Source organism: Tursiops truncatus, chromosome 4 (genome assembly GCF_011762595.2).
Source record: "Tursiops truncatus isolate mTurTru1 chromosome 4, mTurTru1.mat.Y, whole genome shotgun sequence".
Classification (NCBI taxonomy): domain Eukaryota; kingdom Metazoa; phylum Chordata; class Mammalia; order Artiodactyla; family Delphinidae; genus Tursiops; species Tursiops truncatus.
This window is the reverse complement of record NC_047037.1, coordinates 138,023,575-138,050,307: the sequence shown is the minus strand read 5'-3', so window position 1 is coordinate 138,050,307 and position 26,733 is coordinate 138,023,575. Positions and strand designations below refer to the sequence as shown.

Sequence of the window (26,733 nt, the reverse complement as noted above, 5' to 3'; positions counted from 1 at the left end):
AGTTGCTCCGTGGCATGTGGGATCTTCCCGGGCCAGGGCTCGACCCCGTGTCCCCTGCATTGGCAGGCGGATTCTTAACCACTGCGCCACCAGGGAAGCCCTGCTCCCCCTTAGGGACTACACTTTCAGGATCATTGATCGAGAGGCTTGGTTACCTTGAGGTATGTTCTTCCAGGCATTGAACGTCTGGTGGACTCTGCAGTCGTCTTAGATCCATTAGTACTGAGAATGGTGCTACTCAGTCATTTTTTTTTTTTTTTGAAAATTACGTTTTGTTAGTAGATAATGATTTGTAAGGCCTTTTAAGACATGTTGGTGCTTCTGATTTGAGTTTGAGTAAGACAAGCAGAGTGGTTTCATTTTCATATGTGAATTTACCTAGGGTATATGTTAAGTGGTCTATAAGTAGATTTGGTGTGAAGTTCTGTGATAGAAGTGACTTTTCTCAATTCCTGTGGCCAATATTCTTGAAGAATAAAGACTGCAGACTTATTTTTGAAGGATGACAACTCTAATTGGGGTTGTGTTTTACTTTGAAAATGTAAGCAAAATTTTTGATTTGCCTGTTTATTTTTTGGCAAGGAGTATATTGTTCTCTAGAGGATTTCATAGGTTAAAAATTAAGTCAAATCCTAGCTATGTTCTAGAGGTTAAAAAATTTTTTTTCATTTTGTTATTTGGTATGAACTTATAGGCAACATAACAGCAAATAAGAACATTTATAATACTTTTTGAGGGCGTCTGTCTTAAAACCATTAGGGAATTCTTCAGTGTGAAAGTGGAGCTCTGGACTTCACTGAAAGCCCCATTCTTTTGGTAATGGGGGCCCACATGTGTTTACTACCTACTGAATATATCAAAAAACTCTACTTGGGTGGTGATAGGTTTTTATACTTCAGAAGGCTTATCTGTGCTTGCTAGTGGTTACTCTGAAGTTCAAAGTCAAGCAAATGCATGATTTTAGTTATTAATCTTTTTCATGTTCTTTGCCTTGTTGTTACTGGCATGTATAAACCATTTTAAATTTTAGTAAAGGTTTTCTTTTTATTTATTAAAAAAATGGTATGTAAGTAATATGGTTTGCAAAAAAATTAGACAGTAGTTAATAGCAAATAAAATTAAAGACTTCCATAATCTTACCATCTAGAAATAATCACTTTCAGTATTTTAGCACACACCTTTCTCATGGGTAGCAGTATACAGTGTCACTTAATATAATTTACATTCTCAAAAATGTTAGTATTAGACTTAACTGGGTTAGAGGTAGAACCTTTTGTCTATCTAAGAGGATCAAGTGAACATTCTTCAGGAGTAAAAGACATAATGCAGAGCTGGCAACTATAGAAAAGCTGGATGAGGGTGACAAAAGTATCTGAAGTACTAATAGAATGAGAAATTATGGGACCAAGATACAGTAAATAAGGAAAGCCCAGGGAGAGGAACTTGAGTTTGAAGGCATATGCCAGTTTCACAGGAGGTGGCTGAGAAGCTTAGCTGAAATTTTGACAGACTTGTAGGGTTGGGGAGGATATATCTTGGAAGTATGTATGCATAATAAATTCATAATAAATATGCAAATTTCATCAGAACTAGAAGTTAGTAAAAAGGAAATTCTAGAATTGAAATATATAACTGAATTTAATAATTCAGTGGATGGTTTTAACAGTGTATTAGATGCAACTGAAGAAATCAAAGAGAGAATTAATGAGCTGGAAATGGGGTTAGAAGAAAATAAATAGATGGAAGCACAGAGGGAAGAGTTTGGAATGTACTGAAAGAGATTAAGAAATAGACAGGAAATGCTGAAAAGATTCCACACGTGTATACATACATATATACCATATGTGTAATTGGAATTCCTGAAGAAGAGGAGAGAATGAAGCAAAAGCTTTGTTTGTAGTGATAATAGCTGAGAATTTTGCAAAATACGCTAAAGAAATAAAGCCACAGATTGAAGAAACACTAAGGATCCTGGGCAGAATAAATATACAGACATACTAAACATTACAGTAAAAGCTTTAAAACCAAAGACAAAGTGAAATCTTAAGTAACCAGAGGGGAAAATAAAGAAGGAATAAAACTGACGGCTAGCTTCTCAGTAGAAGCAGTGGAAGTTGATAGACAAAGGAGTACTCTTCTTAAAGTGTTAATAGGAAATGACTGCCAGTCTTGAATTCTGAACCTACTGAAAATACCATTGAACTACAATAAACACATTTTCAGACAAATGGAGAGTTTCTTATGATGGAACAGCACTAAAGGGAATTCGAAATAGTATCTATTAGGCAGAGAAGGAATGTGATCCCAGGCTTGGAATAAGAAAGAATGAAGAATTAAAAAAACAATGTGTGTGAGCAAATGGAAATAAACATTGACTCCATGCAACACATGTAATGTCTTAGGGTTTTAAATTATGTATGGAATTAAACTAACAGTAGTAATAGCTTGTATATAGGGAGGAGGTAACTTTAGTATTTGTTAGATCTTTGCATTTCATAATCTCTAAAATAATTAAAAGACTAGCAAGAGAATATATAACTACTAAGCTTAATAGAGGGGGAAATATGGAATAATAAAAAAGCAAGAAAGGAAAGAAAAAGAAGTGTAGGAAAAGTACTGAGATGAAACTAGGATATCATTAAATGGCATTGTAATCATAGATTACTTGTAAATGCATTAAATGGTCCAGATAAGAGAGAAAGATTTCAGACATAATTGAAAAACAAACCTCACCTTCAATATAAGGGTATAGGGAGTCTGGATGTAAAAAAAAGTAAAGGATGGAAACAATTATCCAAAAATTAACCATAAGAAGGCTGGTATAACATACTAATATTATTAGATAAAAAGGCATTAAGGCAAATACCAATTTTAGAGATAAAGAGGGACAATTTATAATGATTAAATGTTTCATTAGGCAGGAAGAAGAGTTCTGAATTTGTATGTGTTCAGTAACACAGCCTCAAAATACATTAAGCAAAAATAGAACATATGGGGAAAAATAGACCTCCATAATATTAATGGGCAATAAGCACATCTCTGGCTCTCTCAGTAGTTGGAAGAACAATCTGTGTCATTAAGAATATAGATTTGAACAATGTAAATAATAAGCTTGATCTGTATGATACATTAGAACACTGCGTATTATATTCACATCATTTCTTTTCAGTCTTAAGTGGATTATTATATAAATATTGTCCACATTCCAACCCTTAAACTAAGTTCTCAATAAATTTGAAAATACTGAAAATAATCTTAAGTATATTCTCCAGTAGTGCTATTAAGCTGGAAATTAACTACCAGCCAGAATTAACAGAATAATCCTCACTTTTATAAATTAAGCAATACACTTTTATGTAACCCATGCATCAAAGATGAAATCACAATAAAAATTTGAGAATATTTTGAACTGATTAATAATGAAAATATTATAATTATAACTTGTGGGATATGGAGTTTGGTAGCCAGCCACCAAGATGGTGCCCAGTGATTCTTCCCTCCTCATGCTGTTACCCATTGGTAGTCTCCTTGTTGAATAGGGTTGACCTGTGTAACCTATAGGATACTGGGAAAGTGATGTAGGGTGACTTCCATTGCTTGATTGTGAAAGGTTATAAGACAGTGGGAGTCACTGTCTTATTCTCTTGACGTGAATGGAAACATCTGTCTTATTCTCTTGACTCACTTGTCTTGAGGGATGCCTGCTGTGTCATGTCGACAGGGCACTCAGACAGCCTTATGGAAAGGTCTTCATGGTGAATAATTGGAGTCTCCTACCTTAGCCGTGTGAGTTGGCCTTTCTGGAAGCATGTCCTCCATCCTCATTTAAGCCTGGGCTGACATCTTGACTTCAACCTCAGGAGACCCTGAGCCAGGACCACCCTGCTAAGCTGTTCTAAATTCTTGACCCTTAGAGACTGTGAAATAATGAATATTTACTGTTGTTTCCAGTAGCTAAGTTTTGGGATAGTTTGTTATACAACAGTAGATAATTAATACCCAGCTGAAGCAGTGCTGAAAGGGAAGTTTATAGCCCTCAATGCATATATTAAAGAAAAGGCTGAAATTCAGTGATTAGATGTATTTCTCAGAAAGTTAGAAAAAGAACAGGAAACAATTAAGGATGGAAAAAATAATCATAACAGTAAAGAGTATCAACAAAGCCAGAAGTTCTTTGAATGAAATACTAAAAATGGTGTAAGACTGAGATTAATTTAGGATCAAAATAGAAATATCATAAATATTATCATATTTGAAAAAGGGAATCACTATAGACCCTTCAGACACTAAAAAGTATATTTTAAAAGTTTTATATAGAAAATTTGAAAAAGTGAATTATTCTAAGACTGGCACAGAAAGAAATAAAATCTGAATAGACCTGTAACTATAAAATGCATTGAATCTGTAGTTAAAATTCTTTCTCTACCTGTTAGTATTTCTGTCAGAAATGTTTAACCTGAATCACATGAGGAAGCAGTCAGACAAATGCAAATTAACAGTTTATGAAAGCAATCTATATCCTTCAAAAGCTTAGTTTCAAAAAGACAAAAGGTGGGAGAACTATTTTATAAGGGAAGTAAAAAACTGTGACAAATATAAATATGTGATTTGGATCCTGTCTTTAAGAGAGGAAAAAAAAAAGAAAACCTATAATGGACATCTGAGAAATTGGGGGAAATTTCAATATTAATTGTATATTAAATGTCTTGAGTCTAATAAATGTATTATGTAGGAGAATATCATTGTTCTTAGGAGATACATGCTGAGGATTTTAGGGTTGAAGTGTCATGATGTCTGCAACTTAGATTCAGATGGTTCAAGTCCATCCAGTAGCCAGGGGCAAGTGTGGCAAAATATTAACGATTGGTGAATCTTGGTGACTGGTATGTGAGTGTTCATTGTACTATTCTTGCAGCTTTTATGCAGATTTGAAAGATTGCAAAGCGACATTTGGGGAAAATGAACAAATGCTATACTATCACTGCAACTGTTCAACATTAGCAAGTACTACTAAGCAAGAAAAAACAAAAATGTATAAATATTGGAAAGAAAGAGAAAAAAATTCTCATTTTCTTTTTTTTGGCCGTGCCGTGTGGCATGTGGGATCTTAATTCCCTGACCAGGGATCTAACCCCTGCCCCCTGCAGTGAAAGCATGGAGTCCTAACCCCTGGACTGCCAGGGAAGTCCCCCAAATTCTCATTTTTCAAACAGTTTGATTACCTACTTGAAAAAGCCAAGAGAATCAATGGAAAATGCCTTGACAGATTTCAGTTTAATCTTACAGTAGTTGTGGGACTAGATAGTGATAATGGCTGCAGAGTATTGTGAATGTACCAAATGCCACTTAATTATACATTTTAAAATGGTTAAAGTGGTGAATTTAACGTTGTGTGAATTTTACCCCCTCCTCCACTCCCCCATGCTAATAGCTCTGTCTAGAATGCACATGTGAGCACACAGGAAAGATTTGCATTTTAACAGTTAGTAGGACGGCTTACTACCTTTAAATAATGCATTCTTTAATAGCAAAATAGAGGATCAACATATATTAAAGACTGCTTATTTTGTCACTGAATAAGTTGTAAAAGTAGAAGTTATTATGCTCTCAGGCACATGTTATATACTAGACAGTTACTCAGGATGTGTGATTTCAGGAAAACTGTTTTGACTTTGGAAGTAGACATGTGAGATTGCAGTACAGAATCACAAAGCCAAAAGGGACTTTGAGAAATTGCAGTTCTTACTGTTTCCTTTATTTAGAGGTGCATGTTACAGTCATCGATGAGTAGCTTTGAGGTTGGTTAATAAAACATGGCTATATGTCAGCGATACTGCATTTGAGGAAATGTTGTTACTTAGAAACAGTAAAAGGAAGGCTTCAAAAGTTAAAAATGCCTGTTGGGTACTAAAAAAAAAAATCTCTTAAAACGCAAACTTAAGAGGATTTACCTGGTGAATTCTATAAAACCTATTAGAACTGCTGAGAGCTTAGTAAAACATTTAGATATAGGACCCATGTCCTAAAACCAAAACTTTCTTATAAACCATCAATAATCAGTTTGCAAATATAATGAAAAAAGTACATAATTCATAATAGCAACAAAAGCTTCACATAGGAGTAAACTTACCAGGAGACGGGGAAAGGTCTTAAAAATAATGGCAGAACCTTGGGTGGTGGGGAGGGAATAGTCTAAATAAGTGAAAATTTCTACCATGCTCCTGAATCAGGAGATTCAATGTTGTAAAGCTGTCACATCTCCAGATCATGGTGTAAAGTCAGTGTATTTACATTTGAAATCCCAGTTGCTTTGTTTTAATGGAACTTGGCATGTTATCAAGTTCATTTAGAAAGAGAAAGATAAGCACAAATAGCCAACCACCCACCCAATCCCTCAAAAAAAACCCTCAACTTTTTGCGATACTAGGTATTTAAAAATGCTTTAAAAGATGTTATAAACAGTATAGTGTCAACCCAGGGCTAGACAAAGACATCAGTGAGACAAAATAGAGAGCAACAAACGTCTTGTGTATCTGTCATATTAAGTGACCTGTGTTCTAACTAACTTTAATTAAAATTCTTTACTCTGTGTTTGCAAGGTTACAAATTTTACATTGTTTTAATTAACAAGAATTATCCAATTGTTAATATAATTTCAGTTACTACTTTTAATGGGATATTCTCTAAAACTCATTGTTAGTCCATATTCTGAAACATATCTACTTAGATGTAAATAATCACTTAAAAAACCCTTGATTTCATATATTCGAAGAGAAGGAGCTTAGAAGAAGCTTCACTGAAGAAGTCGTAGGTTCAAATTTTATCTCTCTTACAAAGTGTATATAACCTTGGGGAAAAGCATGAAACAGAGATAATAAACTATCTCTCTCTGGCATGTTGTAATGATAAGTAAGTATGTAACTCATACGGAAAAACAAAACCAACCCATTTCTTCCCAACACTTCCTTTTCTCTTAATGGCAATACTGGTCTTCCTTTTGCATAAGTTCCTTTATCTTGAATGTCTCATGAGTCAGCAAGTTGTGTTGCTTCTTTCATGAAGGTAGGGGGTACTGCCGTCCAGTTAAGGTTCTTGGATCAATTGGATTGATTCTTGGTTCTTTATCTTATCTGTTCCTTTTCAATCAATATTATATACTGCTGTCAGACAGATCTTTGGGTTGCCTTCAGTGTTTTACTTGAGAACTACAGTTAACCTCTTAACTTGGTGTTATTGGGTCCAGATTTTCTATCCATTTAACCCATTTCCATACCACTTCCAAAATGAACACTTAGTCTTATAGATCTTTCTGTTAACTATCACATTCCCTCTCACTTTTGTATTTTTGTTCGTCTTATTCCTTTGCCTAGTGCGTTTTTCTTGTTTTCCTTATATTTTTCTGTCTTTTAAGCTGCCTTAAAAGCTGCCTTTGGTCCAGGATGTCTCTGGACCAAATTGATCTTGCTTTCTCTAGCTTGTTTGTGTAGCACAAATGTTAGCCCTGTTCCAAAGTTACGATATAATTTTTGTGTTTTCTTATAATACTTTTATGGTTTTGTTATTTAAATATTTAAAGTGTTGATCACTTGGAATTTATCCTGCTTTACAGTCTGAAGAATGGATCCATTTTTCCCCAGATTGTTGCACAGTTGTCCCTTTACCATTTATGCATTTACGATCCATTGTTTCCTCAACTGATTGAGATGCCTCCTTTATCTTAAGTCTTGCGTATTAGGGTCCAGTTTGGACTTCACATTTTTCCATTGGTCATTCTGTCATTGTGTACCTACTGTGCCCCATAGTTTTAATTAATTGGCTTTGTGGTCGGTTTCACATTGATAGGACTAGATCTTTACTTTTCTCTTTGTAAAAGTTTTTCTGACTGTTCTTGTTAGTTTTGAAAATAATCATTTATTGAGATCACATTACATTTACAAATTAGAGATAGACTTCATTTTTTACAGGTTATGAGTTTTCACTGCAATAATATTACCTATGTTTTGGATTTCTTGTGTTTTACTTAAAGTGTTAGTTGAAGTTAACTTTGAAAAACTGTTTAACTTCAGTAGCAGCTCAGGAAACTGAATTGCAAATGTTATTCCTTTTTAGTTTAGCCCAATGGCCAAAGGCTCTCAAAGATACATGGTCTCTACTGGTGCTGATGGGACAGTTTGTTTTTGGCAGTGGGATTTAGAATCCCTGAAATTCAGGTAAGTGACTTTAATTGTGTAATAAGTTTTCTTTTTTAATGTTGTTACAGTTTAGTCTAGTGAAATGAAATCTGATTATAAAGAGAAATTGTGTATTGTGGTTCCGTTTTTACTTTTGAATTTAATTTTTGTTAAACACAGCATATGTGCCATATTGACTACTGTTTACACTGTACGATTTAGATAGTTGGATATGTAAAAGGAGCATAGCCATGCTGTCTTAGTGGGCACATTTTTTTGAAAAAGAAAAAGTGATAGTATATATGTGAACATTTTGAAAAATGTTAGAAAAGTATAATTACATGGGCAGAAATTTAGGAAGGATCCTTTAAGAATCAGACCTGGATCATAGCCCTGCACTGCCCAGTGTGTTACCCGCTAGCCACATGTCTCTATTGAGCACTTCGGGTGTGGCTAGTGCAATTGAGGAATCGAATTATTAATTTAAATTTAACTGATACGATTCAGTTATTACAAAACTTTTAAACGTATTTCAAACAACTTGAATATGTGAATTTAGTTTTTCATCTATAAGTTTTATGAAATCTGAGTACAGATCAAGTATTTTTGATGAAAACTGTTCAAATTGAGATGTATTATTAGTGTCTAGTATGATCTGGAAGATTTAAAAGATTTAATATGAAAGAACCTAAAGTTCTCAATAAAATTTTACTAACATTGATGTGATATTTTGGATATATTGGTTTAAATGAAGTAAAACTAATTTTATCTTTTTACTTATAATGTGGCTACTAAAAAACCCTAGTTTTATCTTTATACTTAATGATGTGGCTACTAAAAATTTAAAGTTACACGTGTGGCTCGCATGCCCTTTCTGTTGGACCATGCTATCACCCGGTGGTTCTACATCCTACTCTGCGGCCTCGATAATGGATTCTCTCACACTGTCTGAGCTTTAGTCACCTAAGTTACAGAACGGGGGTTAGTAGGCTTGCTCTTTCTGTATACTGTGTTCTGTATAAGTTTGGGGATTGGACAGTTCTCTGAAATCCATCCAGCTATAACAGCATATGTGGAAATATTTGGTATACTGTGAGGTACTAGAAATAAGATTATAACATTTAAATATGCTAGATTAAAACCAATATTTTAAACCATGTTAATGTGCTAAACTAATGTATTTTTCTTTTCAAGTCCACGTCCCCTGAAGTTCACTGAAAAGCCTAGACCAGGCGTTCAAATGCTTTGTTCTTCTTTTAGTGTTGGTAAGATAACTTTAGTGTTTTTTTCTTAGTTTTATTTTAGCATTTTGAATGACCACATTATGAGAGAGAGCTGGCAGAAAGGAGGCTTAAAGTGTCCATATGAGCAGTTCTTGTGCCATGTGCCCTGTGTGTATGATAAACCAAGAATGTGGTTCTTTTAACTGAACTGCATGTTTTTGGTAGTTTAAATTTGTTTTCCACACATCTTGTGAAATTATTCTCCATTTTCTTGTACAGTGGACTTGTGTGAAACCTTTCTTTTTGGGAGAGGTCAAAGATCTTTCCCCATAGAAGTCTGAAAATGTGAACAAGTGAACTTTATATTCCAAAGCTAGGTTTAGGTGTGTAAAGCTGTTCGGAAAGCAGAGCCCCTTTTCATGCATTTTCAGAGCCGCAGCATCTTAAAGTCATTGTCACAACTAATACAGCAGAAGGAGATAGTGAACATTTCCAGTCCGAATTAACTTTTAAAAATTAAGCCTCATTTGATGTGTGCTTCCTGCCCTCCCCCCCCACCCCAGCACCACCAAACAATTCTCCGACACTAGTTAGGTGTCCTATAATTCAACTCAATTCTGACACTACCTACCTAGAGAATAGTGTGAGATCCCACAGGTTAAGGGCTCAGTCCTACAAGATGCCCCACCTACCCCCAGCCTCAGACCAGGTTGTCACCTGTGCTTCTGACTGATGGGCTATATAGAGCAGAGATTCCCACAACTTCCTCCTTGGGTTTGATTAATTTGCTAGAGCAGCTGACAAAACTCAAACATTTTACTCACTAGATTTTCGGTTTATTATAAAAGGATATAATTCAGGAATAGCCAGATGGAAGAGATGCATAGGATAAAGTACATGGGAAGGGGCACTCTCTGGGTGTGCTATTCTTCTCTGATCTCCACCTGTCCATCAACCTGGAATCTCTCTGAACCTTGCCCTTTTTTTTGCGGTACGCGGGCCTCTCACTGTTGTGGCCTCTCCCGTCGCAGAGCACAGGCTCCGGACGCGCAGGCTCAGCGGCCATGGCTCACGGGCCCAGCCGCTCCACAGCATGTGGGATCTTCCCAGACCAGGGCACGAACCCGTGTCCCCTGCATCGGCAGGCGGACTCTCAACCACTGCGCCACCAGAGAAGCCCTGAACTTTGCCCTTTTGAGTTTTTTATGGAGGCTTCATTACATAGGCACAGTTGGTTAAATCATTGGTCGTCAGTGTTGATTCAGCTCTCTCCCAGGTCTCTTATCACATGGTTGGTTCCCCTAGCAGTTAGCTCCCATCCATAGATGCTTTCCAAAAGTCACCTCATTAACATAAACTCTGTTGTGTTTGAAATGGGTTTGATGAAAATCAAGACACCAGTATCACTTCACTTAGGACATTCTAAGGGTTTGAGGAGTTCTGCCAGAAAAAGGGATGAAGACCAAATATGTATTTCTTCCTAAAAGTCACAGCATTACACTGCATTAATTTTAAAAGTTCTTTATATAATGAATTAGAAAACAGATTTATTGAGATAAATTTAGTTTTGGCATAGAGAGCTTGCTTAATTTAATATAGAAATTTGGTTAAGATATTTGTTACAAACTGGATTTTTTAAACCTTAAAATTTTTATTTCAGGTGGTATGTTTTTAGCCACAGGTAGTACTGATCATGTAATCAGAATGTATTTTTTGGGTTTTGAAGCACCTGAAAAAATCGCAGAACTTGAAAGTCACACTGTAAGTATTCACGTTTTAAAATTCTGTAGATTGTTAATATTCCTGTTGGTACATAGCCTCATATTGCTAAGGGAAATTGTTACTGATTTTAATTTTAACTTAAATTTAGGGGGAATTGGAGGTGAAACATGATATTGACAAATTCAGCACCTTATGGTGCCAAATACTTTGCAGTGGTTATTTCAGCTTTAAGTCCAAACTCTTGATTATGATAATTAATCTGGGTGATTAGGTTTGAATTGGGTCTATTTATCTAAACCAAACTCATGAAATTAGAATGCTGTTTTATCAATGTGTACTAAGATAGATAACTCTTCAGTATTCTGGAGTGCTGGTTAGCGGTCAGGTCATCTTTTCTCCTATAGGAAGTTCTGTGAAGTTATTTGATAAAAAAAATCACTTTAAAAGAAATTATTATTATTATTTTTTGCACATAATCATCGAAGTGAATATGCCTTGTTTTCAGCTATTTAAACCTTTTATTTTGATCACTATCTACACGTCAATTTTTATACAGATGTAATTAATTGCAAATACTGCTTTAATTTTAGAAGTAGGCTTCTTTTTACCACATGTGTCTGTCTTTGAGACAAGAGCTGTATCTTAGTCTTATTAGGTTTGTAGTTAGATTCTTTGCACTTAAACGTACAATATATGTTTGAATGGCAGGGTTAAGCAGCGTAAGTGCATATCTCTAGCTTTAAACCAAATATGCTTCTGGCTGTAAAACTGAGTGGGTTTTCTTTGTGTACAGACTATGTAGATGATTACTTTTGTGTTTGGTTTTTTCCCCTCTTTAGGATAAAGTTGATAGTATCCAATTTTGTAACAATGGTGATCGGTAAGTAAGTGTGTGTGTGTTTGTTTTTTTAAATTTTTTAATTTAATTTTTTTTATACAGCAGGTTCTTATTAGCCATCCATTTTATACACATCAGTGTATACATGTCAATCCCAATCTCCCAATTCATCCCACCCCACCCCCACCCCCCACCGTGTTTGTATTTGTGGGTGTGTTTTTAGGTAAATATACTATGCTTCCTATTAGTATAACTAATATATCACTTTGTAGGTATATATCATATTGCAGGTACTTGTTAGTAAATGTAATAATTGAAGGAAAAGTGTCTGGGGCAGGGAGGAAACAATTAAATGTAAGTTTTTAGAATTGTAGTTTCTGCAGCCTCCTATGACCAAAAAGTAGTTTTTCTTTATCTCGCTGCTGGCTAAATGTTTGATTTATAGGAAAATTAGGTGTAAGGATAAAGAAATTTGTTATATTTGAGTAGTTAAAAGAAAATCTTTTCTAATCTCCCAATCACTGTGATGTAGTGCAACAGAATTATCACTTAAATTATATCCTTTATGGTCCCCAGTGTCTTTTCAGGTACCTTTCCTAAACTGTGATTTTTTAACACTTAACTTTATTAAATGATTGATTTATTTTTACACATGGCTAGCATGAATTAATTTGAGTTTAGAGTTAAAATGCTTATAATGGTGCTTTTGGTCTTACTGTTTCTTCCATACATTTTTTTTGTGTGTGTGTGTGGTACACGGGCCTCTCGCTGTTGTGGCCTCTCCCGTTGTGGAGCACAGGCTCCGGATGCACAGGCTCAGCGGCCATGGCTCACAGGCCTAGCCACTCCACAGCATGTGGGATCTTCCCAGACCGGGGCACGAACCCGTGTCCCCTGCATCAGCAGGCGGACTCTCAACCACTGTGCCACCAGGGAAGCCCATCTTCCATACATCTTTAATTGTCCTTCTCCCCCCCACCCCCCCTCCAAATACTTATTGTACATTGTCTTTTCAAAACTCAATCTATTCGAGAAGCTAGTGATTGAGTTTGAAATGTGCTTTACTTAATAGGGCTAGGCAAATCATAGCAAACCAGATTTTCTCTGTTTAGATACGTGCTAAATTCCGTGTCTTTTGGAATAAACACCTATAGATTTACCTGCAGTCAAGATAGCTACAATAAAAATTTTTTCACTTGAAATATTAACTGTAGCCCTTGGTAGCACGTATGTGAGTAGAAGATCTTCTTTTCTTTTAAGGTTTTTAAGTGGTAGCAGAGATGGAACAGCACGGATTTGGAGATTTGAGCAGTTAGAATGGAGAAGCATCTTACTGGATATGGCTACAAGAATCTCAGGGTAAGTTGAGATGGTTTGTTTCTAAGTAGGTGCATCCTAAGTACTTGGTCTCTCTCTCTCTCTCTCTCTCTCTCTCTCTCTCTCTCTCTCTCTCTCTGGTTGGTTGATCGCTTTGTTCAGGGGACTGGAGCCACCTCCTATTAGAAGAGCTACGATCTAAGTGAATGGCTCCCTCCTGCACATCTGACAGTTAAATACTTAAACCTCATATATTTTTTTTTTTAAGAATTAATTAATTAATTTTTGGCTGCGTTGGGTCTTCGTTGCTGCGCGCGGGCTTTCTCTAGTTGTGGCGAGCGGGGGCTACTCTGTTGCAGTGCATGGGCTTCTCATTGCAGTGGCTTCTCTTGTTGTGGAGCACGGGCTCTAGGCACATGGGCTTCAGTAGTTGTGGCTCGCAGGCTCTAGAGCACAGGCTCAGTAGTTGTGGTGCATGGGCTTAGTTGCTCCGCGGCATGTGGGATCTTCCTGGACCAGGGCTCAAACTCGTGTCCCCTGTGTTGGCAGGCGGATTCTTAACCACTGTGCCACCAGGGAAATCCCCGCCTACTATTTTAAAAAATATATAAAAATAACTCAAGTATATCAAATGTGAAAATTTTCAGAAAATTCTACTTTTTGAAGGTAGGATTTTTGGAATTTTTAAGAAGACACAGCTACGTCTGGCGAAAAAAGCAAACACACTTTATTTAGGTTTAAAAAAATTAGGCTCCAGTGGGAGTGAAAATTTTTCTTTTTGTATGCTGAAATTTTGGTTTGTAAAGTGGCATTGAAGGCAAGTTTGTCTGTCCCCCTCCCTCAACCTCCAAAGTCTCAAAAACGTATCTTTAGCATCTTTGAGATAAGTTTAGTACTTTGCAAGATAAATATTACAAATTTCAAATACATTGCTTTTTTGGTTTGTATATTTTGGGAGGCAGTACAGGTGGTAGAAAGAATATGTGTTTTGGAGTCAGACCTTTGCTCAAATACCATTTACACTGTTTAAAGCTATATAATTTTGACAACATCATTTAATATTTATTAATCTGTTTCATCATCTGGGAAGTGAGACTACCTGCCTTTAAGTATTGTCGGCAATTTTAAATCATATGAAAATTTCCAGCACTGCTTGGTCTAGAGTAGGCATATCAATATTCTTAGGAGTTTTTCTGAGAAATGTTACACATTTTAGATCTTCATGTCTGCTTTATTTTTAGTAATAGTAGGAGAAATTAACCCATTCTCTGCTGTGGCTCAAACAGTTGTATTGGATTTCAAAATAAATTTGATATTAATATTTTTGTGGAATGATCTGTGGTAGAGAATGGAAAGAATACATACTAGAAATCTGATAATCCTTGTTCACAAACAAATCTTTACAGTTATTTAAAAATGTTAGATCTGGATATTTAGAAGCATCTTAGTGTGAAAGTAAATAATAATGAAAGAATGGCAGTGAAGAACATTTGAAATGGTATTCGCCCATGAATAATTATTTTATTAGGCAAAATAGGAATACCATTGTAAAAACTTGAATAAAAAGTTTTAAGTGAGACTGAGAACTGTATATTTTTCTTGTTGTCACCCTCTCTTCATGGAGAGAACTTTTCTTGTATTTTCCCTCATGGTGGAAATACTCTTTTCTCATTTAAAGTTTTACTTATTTCAAATCTTGAAAGGCAGTGTTTTCTGTGTGTAAAAATTGATGGATATATTTGTTTTAGGGTTCTAATCTTGGCTAATCAACTTGATGAAATGCAACATGTCTGTTAGTAAATTCAAATGAAGTGTGGAGGGTCTTAGCCTGTATTCCATTTTGTCATTTATTTATTTTATTTATTTGGCTGCGTTGGGTCTTAGTTGTGGCATGTGGGATCTTCATTGCGGCATGCAGGCTTCTCTCTAGTGGTGGCGCACGGGCTCCGTAGTTGTGGCACATGGCCCAGTTGCCCCGTGGCATGTGGGATCCTGGTTCCCCGACGAGGGCTCAAACCCGTGTCTCCTGCATTGGAAGGTAGATTCTTAACCACTACGCCACCAGGGAAGTCCCCTTTTGTCTTTTATGTTACACTTCCTCTGACCAATCTAGTTAGATTTATTCTCTCATTTGTGTTCCATGGTGCTTACATAGATAGGTGTTACATAGCACTCATTCCATATTCTTGTAGCCGTTTTCTTTAAAATACATGTTTATTATATGCTTAATCATTTCTTAGAATGTGCTCTGTGATTTCAGAAGCAGCTAGGTCCCCCCAGTCCCCCCAACCCCATACTACTGACTGCTGTATTTTATACAGAAACTTTGCATATTGCTTTCATAAAGGCAGCAAAACACTGCAGACGTGTATCCAAGACCGTTCTTGGCAAGGACCTGTAGGAACAGTTTATAGGGAAGTAGAAAGAGATGAATGCAGCTCATTTACAGTTCAGCAAATTGAGAGTCTGTGTCAGGCACTTTGCTAGACATTGGGGTCATGAAGATGAATTACCTTCTTTCTGTCTTCCTGAAGTTTTTTGTCATCTATAGAGAGTGAAGCAGTTGAAAGTATTACTTATAGGGCTTGGGGTCAGGAGAAGGGAATAATTAGAAAAGAGGTAGAGAGAAAAAGCTTTGCTTTTATGAGCAGCGGCGGTATTCCGAAATCTGCCTGTATTCAGTCTCCGAACTGTTTGTAAATCATCCCTTACCCCTCGGGATTTTGCCCTTATCTGTTTATAGATAATCTTTTGCGGGTCAGATGTGATGAACTCTCTATCGAGTTGGTAAGGTATGGACATGAGCTGGATTACTTCAATTATTTTTGTATTGATGAGGGATTGTGTACATTGTACAGCCTCCTACACATATAGCATTGCACATTTCATATTTTTTTTCTTAGAGATTTATCTTTAGAAGAGGAAAGGTTTATGAAACCCAAAGTAACAATGATAGCTTGGAATCAGAATGATAGCATTGTTGTCACAGCTGTGAATGATCATGTCCTCAAAGTGTGGAATTCTTATACTGGACAACTGCTTCATAACTTATTGGTAGGTAGTTTTTATAACATACAACAAATCAAAAATTTTTGAACTATAATTTTATTTTTAATAAACATGTTTCATTTCTATTATCAAATGAATAGAAATTTGTATATATACTAATGTATAAATTACTGTCATTAATACATATTTAAAAACTGTTATACACTGTGACAATATGGGCTTTTAATTTTAAACTTGTAACTTGCAAACCCTCCTTAACTGTATGACTTTGTTGAATAAAGGGACATGCTGATGAAGTATTTGTTTTGGAGACACATCCCTTTGATTCCAGAATTATGTTATCTGCAGGACATGATGGCAGCATATTTATATGGGATATTACAAAAGGCACCAAGATGAAACATTATTTTAATATGGTAAGTGGAGTGAGAGGTATCTTTATGCATGTTTGCATTTGTTCCAAGTATTTGGATAATGAAGTGTAGCCAGAAACCTATCTGCATATTTTGGCAGTTTATATTTCTAGAAATCAGGGTACTACCTAGTCTGATAAATATCTGATAGCCATATATACGTACATACATACAAATGTGAAATTAATCTGTATAACTAATTCACATGAGGGGAAGATTTTCAAAATTTATTTATTTAGCTTTGTGTGTGTGAATTTTCCCTGTCTGTGTTTAAATTGGCAAAATTATGGTAATTCACACAACTTTTTCACTATTTAAATTTATTAAAACATTTGATAATAGGGACTTCCTGGCCATCCAGTGGTTAAGATGCAGCACTTCCAATGCAGGGGAACTAAGATCCCACATGGCACGTGGTGCAGCCAAAAAAAAAATTTGATAATAAAAAATAATACTCAGAGTCATCTAGGGAATCGAACATCATTGTTTGTTTTTCAGTGTTTCTGCTTTTTGCACATGAATATTTGAAAACCAGATTACGATCTTATTGCATGTTTTTAGAATTTCTTATACATAACTACAATACAGTTACCAAAATAGGCAAATTTAACATTGATAAAGTAGCGTTATCTAATCCAGGTTTACATTCAAATTTTGTCAGTTGTCCTAATAATGCCTTTATAGTTATATTTTACCCCTTGGACCAGGATCTGATTCAGGATCATGCATTGTATTAAGTAGTTATGTATCCCTAGTTTTGTAAGATCAATAATTCTGCCTTTTTTTTCCCCTATATCTTGCCCTTTTACAGGCAAATAATGTTACAGGATATCTCTGTTTTGTCTGATACTTCTTCATGATACAATACTGTTTCACATTTTTTTTATGTAATAAAACATAAATGATAGTGTGCCGTCCATGCATTATATTAGACGGCACATGATATTTATGTTCCACTGTTATATGGTGGTAATTATTAATATTTGGTTAAGGTGGCATCTGCCAAGTTTCCCCACTGATTTTTAAAATAGTTGTTTTTTCTTTGTAAATTTTAAACTGATTTGTTCAGAGACTATGTAAATGTCTGGTTCCTCATGAAACTTTCACAAATATCAGTATCCATCGAAGGCTTTCTAATGGCATCGTTCTTTACATATTTAGTAGTTGGCATTGTTGCACATAGTTTTGTAATCCTTTCTCATTTTATGTAAAGAATGTTTTTCAAACCCTTAAATATTTTTTAAGAATTTGCAAGTGTATTTTTGACGGTAAATTCAGCCTATCTTAGAAGTATGTTACCTATATGTTTAATTTACTGTTGTCGAGTATTTAAGTGGTTTCTAAAATATGCACAGTAACAATACTTTGAATGTTTTTATACTTGGCTGTTTAGGTAGATCCCTGATTATTTCCTTGGGATAAATTCTGAGGGAAATGTGTAAAAGGGCTTGTACATTGTTAAGACTTTTGATTTATATATATATATGAGATATATATATATATCATATATATATGATAGGTTTTATAAAATTACTCTTCAGTTTATATTGAGATCCAATTCAAACTATAATTAATTTTTGAGGCAATATAGTAGCATCCTATAGGTGAATGATTCTTAGATATTTGATTGAAGACCATCTTAGTTCATGTGTTCCATGTTTTTGTTGGGTTTTTTTGACCTTAAAATTTTCACTTCAATGTGCTTACACTGGACAGTTTCTTCAACAAACAGTTTAAAATACAGTTTTTTATTTATTAACATTAAGTGCACTAAAACAACTCAAATAGCCTGACCCAAGTACATCATTGGGCATCTCTGAAACTTGCATCTCTGTTCAAATTATTGGAAAAAGAACTAAGCCTTCTTCAGTTTTTCTATGGCCTTAAAATTCATAGGTACATCCATCTTTTAATTAGCCTTTAAAACTCAATAGGATCATTACATACTAAATTTAATCTATTAAAACAGAAAACTACATTAATTCAGGCTTTAAACAGAATATAAGCTAAAATAACCTCTAAGCCAAAGAGTAATCTGAAAAAAGTCTCAAATGGGCAACGATGATCTTATTTCCAGTCAGACACCAAAAATTGGCCTTGTATACTGAATTCTTGTTACCTTTACTGCTCAGCTGAGAGTCTCCTAATTCTTTAATGCTAGACAAATTACGTAGGGTTGTAAACTACTAACAAAAACAGTATTTCATTAAGTAAATAGTTAACATAATGTGACACTGAAGTGTTCTCCAGGCACAGTTGAAGGTCGGATTTTGTCAGGAATCATTGTGTAGGACTCTTCAGACTGCAGGTAAAAACCGGAGTCTGTCTTGCTCTGCCTAGGTAGGTTTGCCCACTTGGGAAAACTTCCTTCTCAGCAGGTACCCTGAGCAAAGCTTTTGGTGCAGTAAGTTCCACATGTATGATAGGAGAGTAGCTGCCACCATCTTTGCTTTACCAGCCAAGGGCTCTCCCCTCCCCACCCTCCTCTGCTTTACTTGGACTGAAGGTCTCAGGCCAGAGGTGTGAAGTGGTGCCAGGGTGCAGGTTGGGCTGTGGTGGAGGTGGCTCTTCAAAGGACCCTGGGGGTGAATCTGTGTAATAGGAGGGAAAATATTTACACATTTTTTTCCTTTTTATGTTATGAGAGAATGCAAATTTGTATACATGGATTATCTTATTCAGCAAGTTCCTAAATATCCCAATACCTTAATTCCTCCCCCCCACCCCATTTTGTTAATTGGCACTCAGTCATGTGTGGTATAGCAGTAGTGAATTATTGCTTTTCGAGCGGGTATTTAGGTATGTATGTGAGTTTGTTTTGGCAGTTAGCTGGGTGGATGAATCCTTTTTCCAACGCTGATTTAACTTGTCCTAAAGTTTAATTATTGGAACGTTATAGGCTGAGACAACAGATAAGCATAGCTCTACACTATTGAGTTAATGAAACAACTCATTTAACTATAAATTGATAATACTAAACTACTATAATTTACAGTTAAAAAAACAAGAATAAAACAGAAAACAGTTTAAAAGTTATCTCTTTAAGGCAACATTCATGATGCACTTAGAGTATTCTTTCTGAAATTTGTGGCAGTTTGAAATAAGGTAGTTGCAGGTGCAGGCATTTACATATGCACCCTTGAGACTTTGCAGCATTACAAATTTTGCGTTTCCACTTAGTCATCTAAGTGGAAAGCTTAAACTCCATAAAAGTATTGATTTTAGTTCATGAATTCCAAACTTTATTAATCTTTAATCATTTCTCTTGTAGTTTTTTTTTTTTTTTTTTTTTGCGGTACGCGGGCCTCTCACTGTTGTGGCCTGTCCCGTTGCGGAGCGCAGGCTCAGCGGCCATGGCTCACAGGCCCAGCCGCTCTGCGGCATGTGGGATCTTCCCGGACCGGGGCACGAACCCGTGTCCCCTGCATAGGCAGGCGGACTCTCAACCACTGCGCCACCAGGGAAGCCCCTCCCTTGTAGGTTATTAATCAAAAGATTTTTGTTATATATTGAAAGAAAAGTTTGTGAAATTGTCATTCACATGTAAGAAGTAAAGAAAGCCATTTTGGATTGGTTTATGATCCTTCATTTGATCAATTTGAGAACTAATTCTTAGAAGATCTTTTGAGATTTTTTTCTAGGCTAGTGGTATCTAAAATGAATTTTATTTTCTGAAAATATTAACATGTGCTTAACGAAAACTTTGTTTAAAAATTTGGTTTTTCAGAAGTTGATATAGCAAAAGCTCTTACACAGAAATGGTCATACATTTTTCCCTGTGTTTCCTAGATTGAAGGACAAGGACATGGAGCTGTATTTGACTGTAAGTTTTCACAGGATGGACAGCATTTTGCCTGTACAGATTCTCACGGTCACCTTCTGATATTTGGTTTTGGATGCAGCAAGCCATATGAAAAGGTCATTTCATATACTTTCTCACAGCATGTAAAATAGTTATAAAGGATGTTTTGAAAATAGGTTAGATGTATTGATTTATTTTTTTTTGTCTTTTCAAACAAAGTTAACTGGTTAATAATTTATTTTCTTTAACATGTGTAAACCTCAAAATATCAATTTGTAAACTTGCCTTTTCTAGATTCCCGATCAGATGTTCTTCCATACTGACTATCGGCCACTGATTAGGGATTCTAATAATTATGTCTTAGATGAGCAAACTCAGCAGGCTCCTCATCTTATGCCTCCACCATTCTTGGTAGATGTAGATGGAAATCCTCATCCAACTAAGTATCAGAGATTAGTACCAGGCCGAGAAAATTCTGCAGATGAACATTTGGTTCCACAGCTAGGTTATGTGGCAACAAGTAAGTTCTAAGTCTTTTTTTTTGTTTTGTTTAATTTTTAATTTGAAAAATGTAAGTAATAATACAAAGAACTTCTGTACTTTCAGATTCACCAGTCCTTAATATTTTGTTTTATTATTGTATCGCTGGATACATATTATTGTTTTGAACCATTTGACACTTACGTTCTGGCCCTCATGTCCATTTACCCCTAAATACTTCAGTATGTATTTTCTAAGAACAAAGATATTTTCTTATGTAATCATAAACTGTTATCAAAATTAGGACATTTAACAATTATATAATACTGTTATCAAATCTATAGTCTGTAATCAAATATTATTGTTCTAATAATGCCTGTTATAGCTTTTTTTTTCCTCCCTTGATGTAGATTTTAACTTGGGACTGCACATTAAATTCAGTTGTCATTGATTAAGTTCAGGTTATGCATTTGGGAAAGAAGACAACATAAATGGTGTTGTAGCCTTCCTGGAGTATCATGTAAGGATGCTCATGATTGTGTTTTGTGCACTTATTGGTGGTGCTGACTTTGAACACTTGGTATCCGCCAAGGTTTTCCACTATGAATTTTTTTTTTCTCTTTGTAATTATTAAGTAGCTTGTGGTTTAAATAACCTGTTCTATTTCAGACCTTTAGGATCCATTGATAATATTTGCCTGAATCAGTTGTTACTCTGAATGTTGTAAAATGGTTTTCTAACTCTATTATCATTGCATCTGCATTTTATCATTAGCTGGCCATCTACTACTCTCCCATTTATTTATTTATTTCGTTTATTAAGTTTTAGTATGGACTTCCGGGTTGTTATATAGTGGGTTACAATCCAGTACTATCATTGTTTAGTTGCTCATATTATCCTTGGATTTGGCTGGGAGAGTCCATTCAAGCTGAGTTTTGTGTATTTTCCCAAGTCCCCATCATTCCTTGAGCACTTCATTACTTTCTGGCAAAAGATGTTCCAGTCCCGTCTTGTACTTTGCCTGTCCTAGCCAAGTACAGAGTTTTTTGTTTTGTTTGCTTTTGTATTTGTTCATGGCAGTGTAATGTTTTTCCCTAATATTATTAAATGCTATTTTTTATTTATTTTTATTTTTTAAAATTTTTTGTGGTACGCGGGCCTCTCACTGTTGTGGCCTCTCCCGTTGCGGAGCACAGGCTCTGGACACGCAGGCTCAGCGGCCATGACTCACGGGCCTAGCTGCTCCGTGGCATGTGGGATCTTCCCGGACTCGGGCACGAACCTGTGTCCCCTGCATCAGCAGGCGGACTCTCAACCACTGTGCCACCAGGGAAGCCCTAATATTATTAAATGAAGAAAAAAGATGCTTCTATTTTGTTTGGATGAGGATTAATTTACTGAAACTAAATCACCTTAAGGTTAAAGATTAATGTAAATCACTATATGTTTACTCTTTCAAATTTTTTTATTAGTTTGATTGAAGTGTACTTTATATACAACAGAATTTACCACTTTTAAGTCTACAATTCATATGAGTTGAGAAATGTTAAACAGTCATGTAAACCACCACCACAATCAAGATACAGAACATTTCCATTGCCCCCAAAAGTTCTCTTGGGCCTGTTTGGAATTAGTCCTCTCCCTTCTCCTGGCCCCTTGTAATGACTGTTTTATTTTGTCACTTTGATTTTTCCTTTTTAAGAAATTTTGTATAAATGAAATCATACAATATGTAGTCTTTTGTGTCTGGCTTCTTTAACTTAACATGGTTCTTTTGAGATTCCTGTTGCAGGTATCAGTTGTTTTTTTCCTGTTTATTGATAGTGCAGCATTGTATGGATATACCATCATTTATCTATTCACTAGTAGCTGAAAACCATTAGTCTTTTTTCCATTTTGTAGCTGTTTTAAGGAGTGCTGAAATATCCAACTATCCTGTGAATTTGTCTTATTTTTTTCTTCAGTTCTCTCAATTTTCTCTGTATGTATTTTAAAATTCTGTTATTATATACCTACACATTTCAGATTGTGCTCCTGGTGAATTCTTTTTTTTTACAATTTTATTTATTTTTGGCTGCGTTGGGTCCTCGCTGTGCATGGGCTTCCTCTAGTTCTGGTGCGCGGGCTTCTCATTGCGGTAGCTTTTCTTGTTGCGGAGCATGGGCTCTAGGTGCGCGGGCTTTAGTAGTTGTGGCACACGGGCTTCAGTAGTTGTGGCACGTGGGCTTCAGTAGTTGTGGCTCGCAGGCTCTAGAGCACAGGCTCAGTAGTTGTGACCCGCGGGCTTAGCTGCTCTGCGGTATATGGGATCTTCGCGGACCAGGGCTCGAACCCATGTCCCCTGCATTGGCAGGTGGATTCCCAACTACTGTGCCCCCAGGGAAGCCCTGAATTAATTCTTTCATCATTATGAAATGTCCCTCTTTATCCTCAGGAGTATTTCTTGTTTTGAAGACTATTAACTTTGTTTCATATTAAAGTAAATAATCCAACTTTTTAAAATTAGTGTTATCATGTTGTATCTTTTCAATTCTTCTAACCAATATGTCTTTATATTAAAACAGATTTCTTGCAGGCAGCAATCTAGTCTGACAACCTGTCCTTTAATTGGACTGTGTAGACCATTTACATTTAATATAATTATTAGCGTGTCAGGCTTAAAGCTCTACATAATGCTACTTGTTTTGTCTATCCTTTCTGTTCTTTGTGCCGTTTCTCCTTTTTTTCCAAACTTTTTTGAAGTTGCTTATTTTTTAGTGTTTTATCATTATTGCCACTAATGTTTTATTAGCAATACCTGTTAGTCTTACTTATTTTTAATGGTTGTTCTAGGGCCTAAATTGTCACTGTGTAGTTTGCAGACCCATGGTTTTATCCATGACCTTTTATGGGGTCTTCGAGGTTATGACTATCTTCATAATAATATGAAACTATTATTTACCTTTGACATTTGCACTGATGAAACAGAAGCAGTGGTGGGTGAAACATTTGGTACCTGAGCACAAATCAAGGCCGTGGCACCAAACTGCTAGCGGTCATTGTATTCTCCACTGATTTGAACACACATTTTAAAATATTCTGAGTGTTAAAATTGGAAATATGCTTAAAACAGTTCTTGTTTGTGTCTGAAGTCTCTGTACTGACGAGTGGGAACGTGTACTATTGCCAGCCCTGTGAGAGTTCTGGCAATTTTTTGGCATTAAAAAATGGCTTGGCTTTTTCATGTTTTATTCCCCAGCATGGTGGAGTTTTAACCAATGTGTGTACATATTATTTAGCCAAAGAATCGATTCCTCATTGTGTACCTCTGAGCTTTCTGTGCAATCCAGTCCTCTCTGATATTCAGCCTTGCATATTTTAGTCTTTCCCCTGCTCTCAAACTCTGACCTCTGTCTCTCAACTCATTGTGACCTCTGGATGGTACTTGGGTTCCCTCTCCTTGTTCTGTAGTTTGGAGATTGCCTCCAGGCTGTTACCTGGAGCAATCAAAAGATTGGGCTCCATTGTCTTCTCTCAGGGATCACAGTCCTGTGCTGTTATCCAATATCTGAAAGCCCTTCTTTCATATATATTTTTTCCAGTGTTGTAGTAGTTTATAGTGGAAGGGCACTGTAGTACTTAAGCCTTTATGTGTAGAACCCTTCTTTAGTATTTGAATGGTGACTGCATTATGCCAAGTAGAAACAGGTATCATTCTTGATATTTCCCAAGTTACGTTTAAATTCAGTGCTGCGAAAGAAAAGTTACATAGGGTTTTTTGGGGAGGGGAGAGGATTAGAAGTCTCCTTTTCTGCTGTTTTCCCTTTGGTTCTATGTTGTGATCTTAGGGATGTTATGTTATTCCTAGTCCTAATTAAAGTCTTTTTATCCTTTTACGAAATTTTAAAAAATATACATTTATTTATTTTTATTTATGTTTGGCTGTGTTGGGTCTTCACTGCTGTGTGCGGGCTTTCTCTAGTTGTAGCAGGTGGGGGCTACTCTTTGTTGTTGTGCAAGGGCTTCTCATTGCGATGGCTTCTCTTGTTGCAGAGCATGGGCTCTAGGCACATGGGCTTCAGTAGTTCTGGCACGTGGGCTCAGGAGTTGTGGCTCGTGGGCTGTAGAGCACAGGCTCAGTAGTTGTGGTGCACAGCCTTAGTTGCTCCATGGCATGTGGGATCTTCCCGGACCAGGGCTTGACCCTGTGTCCCCTGCATTGGCAGGCGGATTCTAAACCACTGTGCCACCAGGGAAGTCCCTTGTTATCCTTCCACTTCTTGCTGTCTTAGTTCATTTTTTGACAGTGGTCAAAAAATTTCCGTGGATTTTGTTTAGCTCTTCTAAATTCTTCATTGATTTCCACAGTAAAATGGAGATGTCATCAATAAGATTTAAGGGATCTAAAAGTAGATTAGTAGAATAGAAGTATTTTTCCCCCTGAAATAGTATATGACATTTTTCAGTTTCTGACGTGTTACTATGGATGGAAGTATATCTTTGCATTCTTTTTGCCTAATACCCTATTAATTTCAATTTGTTAAGGTTCTGCTTATAAACTGGTGGGGGGGTGGTCCATGTTATTTATTATGTTCAAAGAAGATGCGTTTTATGGTGGGAGGATATGTAACGAGTTGATTGCATGAAAATGTCAATGTTTAGGTAAATTTCAAGACCCCACAACCATCTAACACTTTTTATCCATGAACACTAACTGAACCTATTAAATATCTCTGAAAATGTATTATTTGAAAAATAAAGAAGCAAAGACACTTAAAAATATCTGATTTTGTACGTGGAAGATTATGGCTATGCTTAAAGCTTATTTGAAAGAGTGACTTAAGCTTGGTGGGAGAGAGCTGGAGTTGGGAGTGGTCATTTGTTGAAGGCCTAAAAGGTGTTACTTTTTTTTATTTCATAAGACAGAGAAATGCCACTGCTTTTCTCTACATCAGAAATCGCACATTATTGGTTGTTATAGTCAGAGAGACCTTGAGAGATAAGATTTTAATGAAATACTTGTATAAATGAGGGGCGTTAATGTGAAACAGAAAAACAAGACTTTCACTTTCACTCAAGTGTGTTTCCAGGTGCTCACTGCTAAGGATTTCAGAACCTCTGTTGAGGTTTTTGTGGTACTTAGTACCCTAAAGTTTGTTTTGAATTTTTTTCTGTGACTTAATTAGTTATGAATATAAAGGATATCTTTAATTGATTATTTTTGGAAAACAAGAATTCTGACAATTGCTAATGTAATTTTAATTGTAGCCTATTGAAAGTTTTTTCCTCTTCATATGTATTATGATTTCATATTCATTCATTGAATTTGCAGGTGATGGAGAGGTAATTGAACAAATTATAAGCCTACAAACCAATGACAATGGTGAACGAAGCCCAGAGTCCAGTGTTCTTGATGGAATGATAAGACAGTTGCAGCAGCAGCAAGATCAGAGAATGGGAGCAGGTCAAGATGCTGTTCAAAGTGGACTTTCAAATGGGGAAGAAACACCCCGAAGAGGTAATAAATATATGAGAGGTATTTTGCCTTAATATGGCTGGATTGAAATTGAAGAATAAATGAAGTCATTGTCCCCTACATGCAGTGTAAAAAGCCTTAAGCAATGTACGCTTACAACTTGAGTAGTAGTCTGGAGGTAGCTTTATTAGGTGTAAGGTTGATGGGCTAACAAATGGACATTTGAATTTCAAGTACTATGAAAGGCTATTGAAATCTTTTTGCTCTAAAATAAGAGTATTTACAAAATTACATTAAATAAAT

At 35.9% G+C, this 26,733-nt stretch overlaps 1 protein-coding gene across 3 annotated transcripts in view; it reads left to right on the top strand.

Annotated features, from left to right (window-relative positions):
• The window catches only part of BRWD1 (bromodomain and WD repeat domain containing 1), a 121,320-nt gene that overhangs the window by 31,129 nt on the left and 63,458 nt on the right, over positions 1 to 26,733 (top strand). For all 3 annotated transcript variants that reach the window (XM_019922387.3, XM_019922386.3, XM_073804514.1), the window contains 10 exons: positions 8,110 to 8,210; positions 9,366 to 9,436; positions 11,055 to 11,155; positions 11,956 to 11,996; positions 13,215 to 13,313; positions 16,175 to 16,325; positions 16,562 to 16,696; positions 20,483 to 20,611; positions 20,790 to 21,015; positions 26,287 to 26,472. In XM_019922387.3, coding sequence (XP_019777946.1) covers positions 8,110 to 8,210; positions 9,366 to 9,436; positions 11,055 to 11,155; positions 11,956 to 11,996; positions 13,215 to 13,313; positions 16,175 to 16,325; positions 16,562 to 16,696; positions 20,483 to 20,611; positions 20,790 to 21,015; positions 26,287 to 26,472 — 1,240 coding nt within the window. The remainder of the gene's footprint in view (positions 1 to 8,109; positions 8,211 to 9,365; positions 9,437 to 11,054; positions 11,156 to 11,955; positions 11,997 to 13,214; positions 13,314 to 16,174; positions 16,326 to 16,561; positions 16,697 to 20,482; positions 20,612 to 20,789; positions 21,016 to 26,286; positions 26,473 to 26,733) is intronic.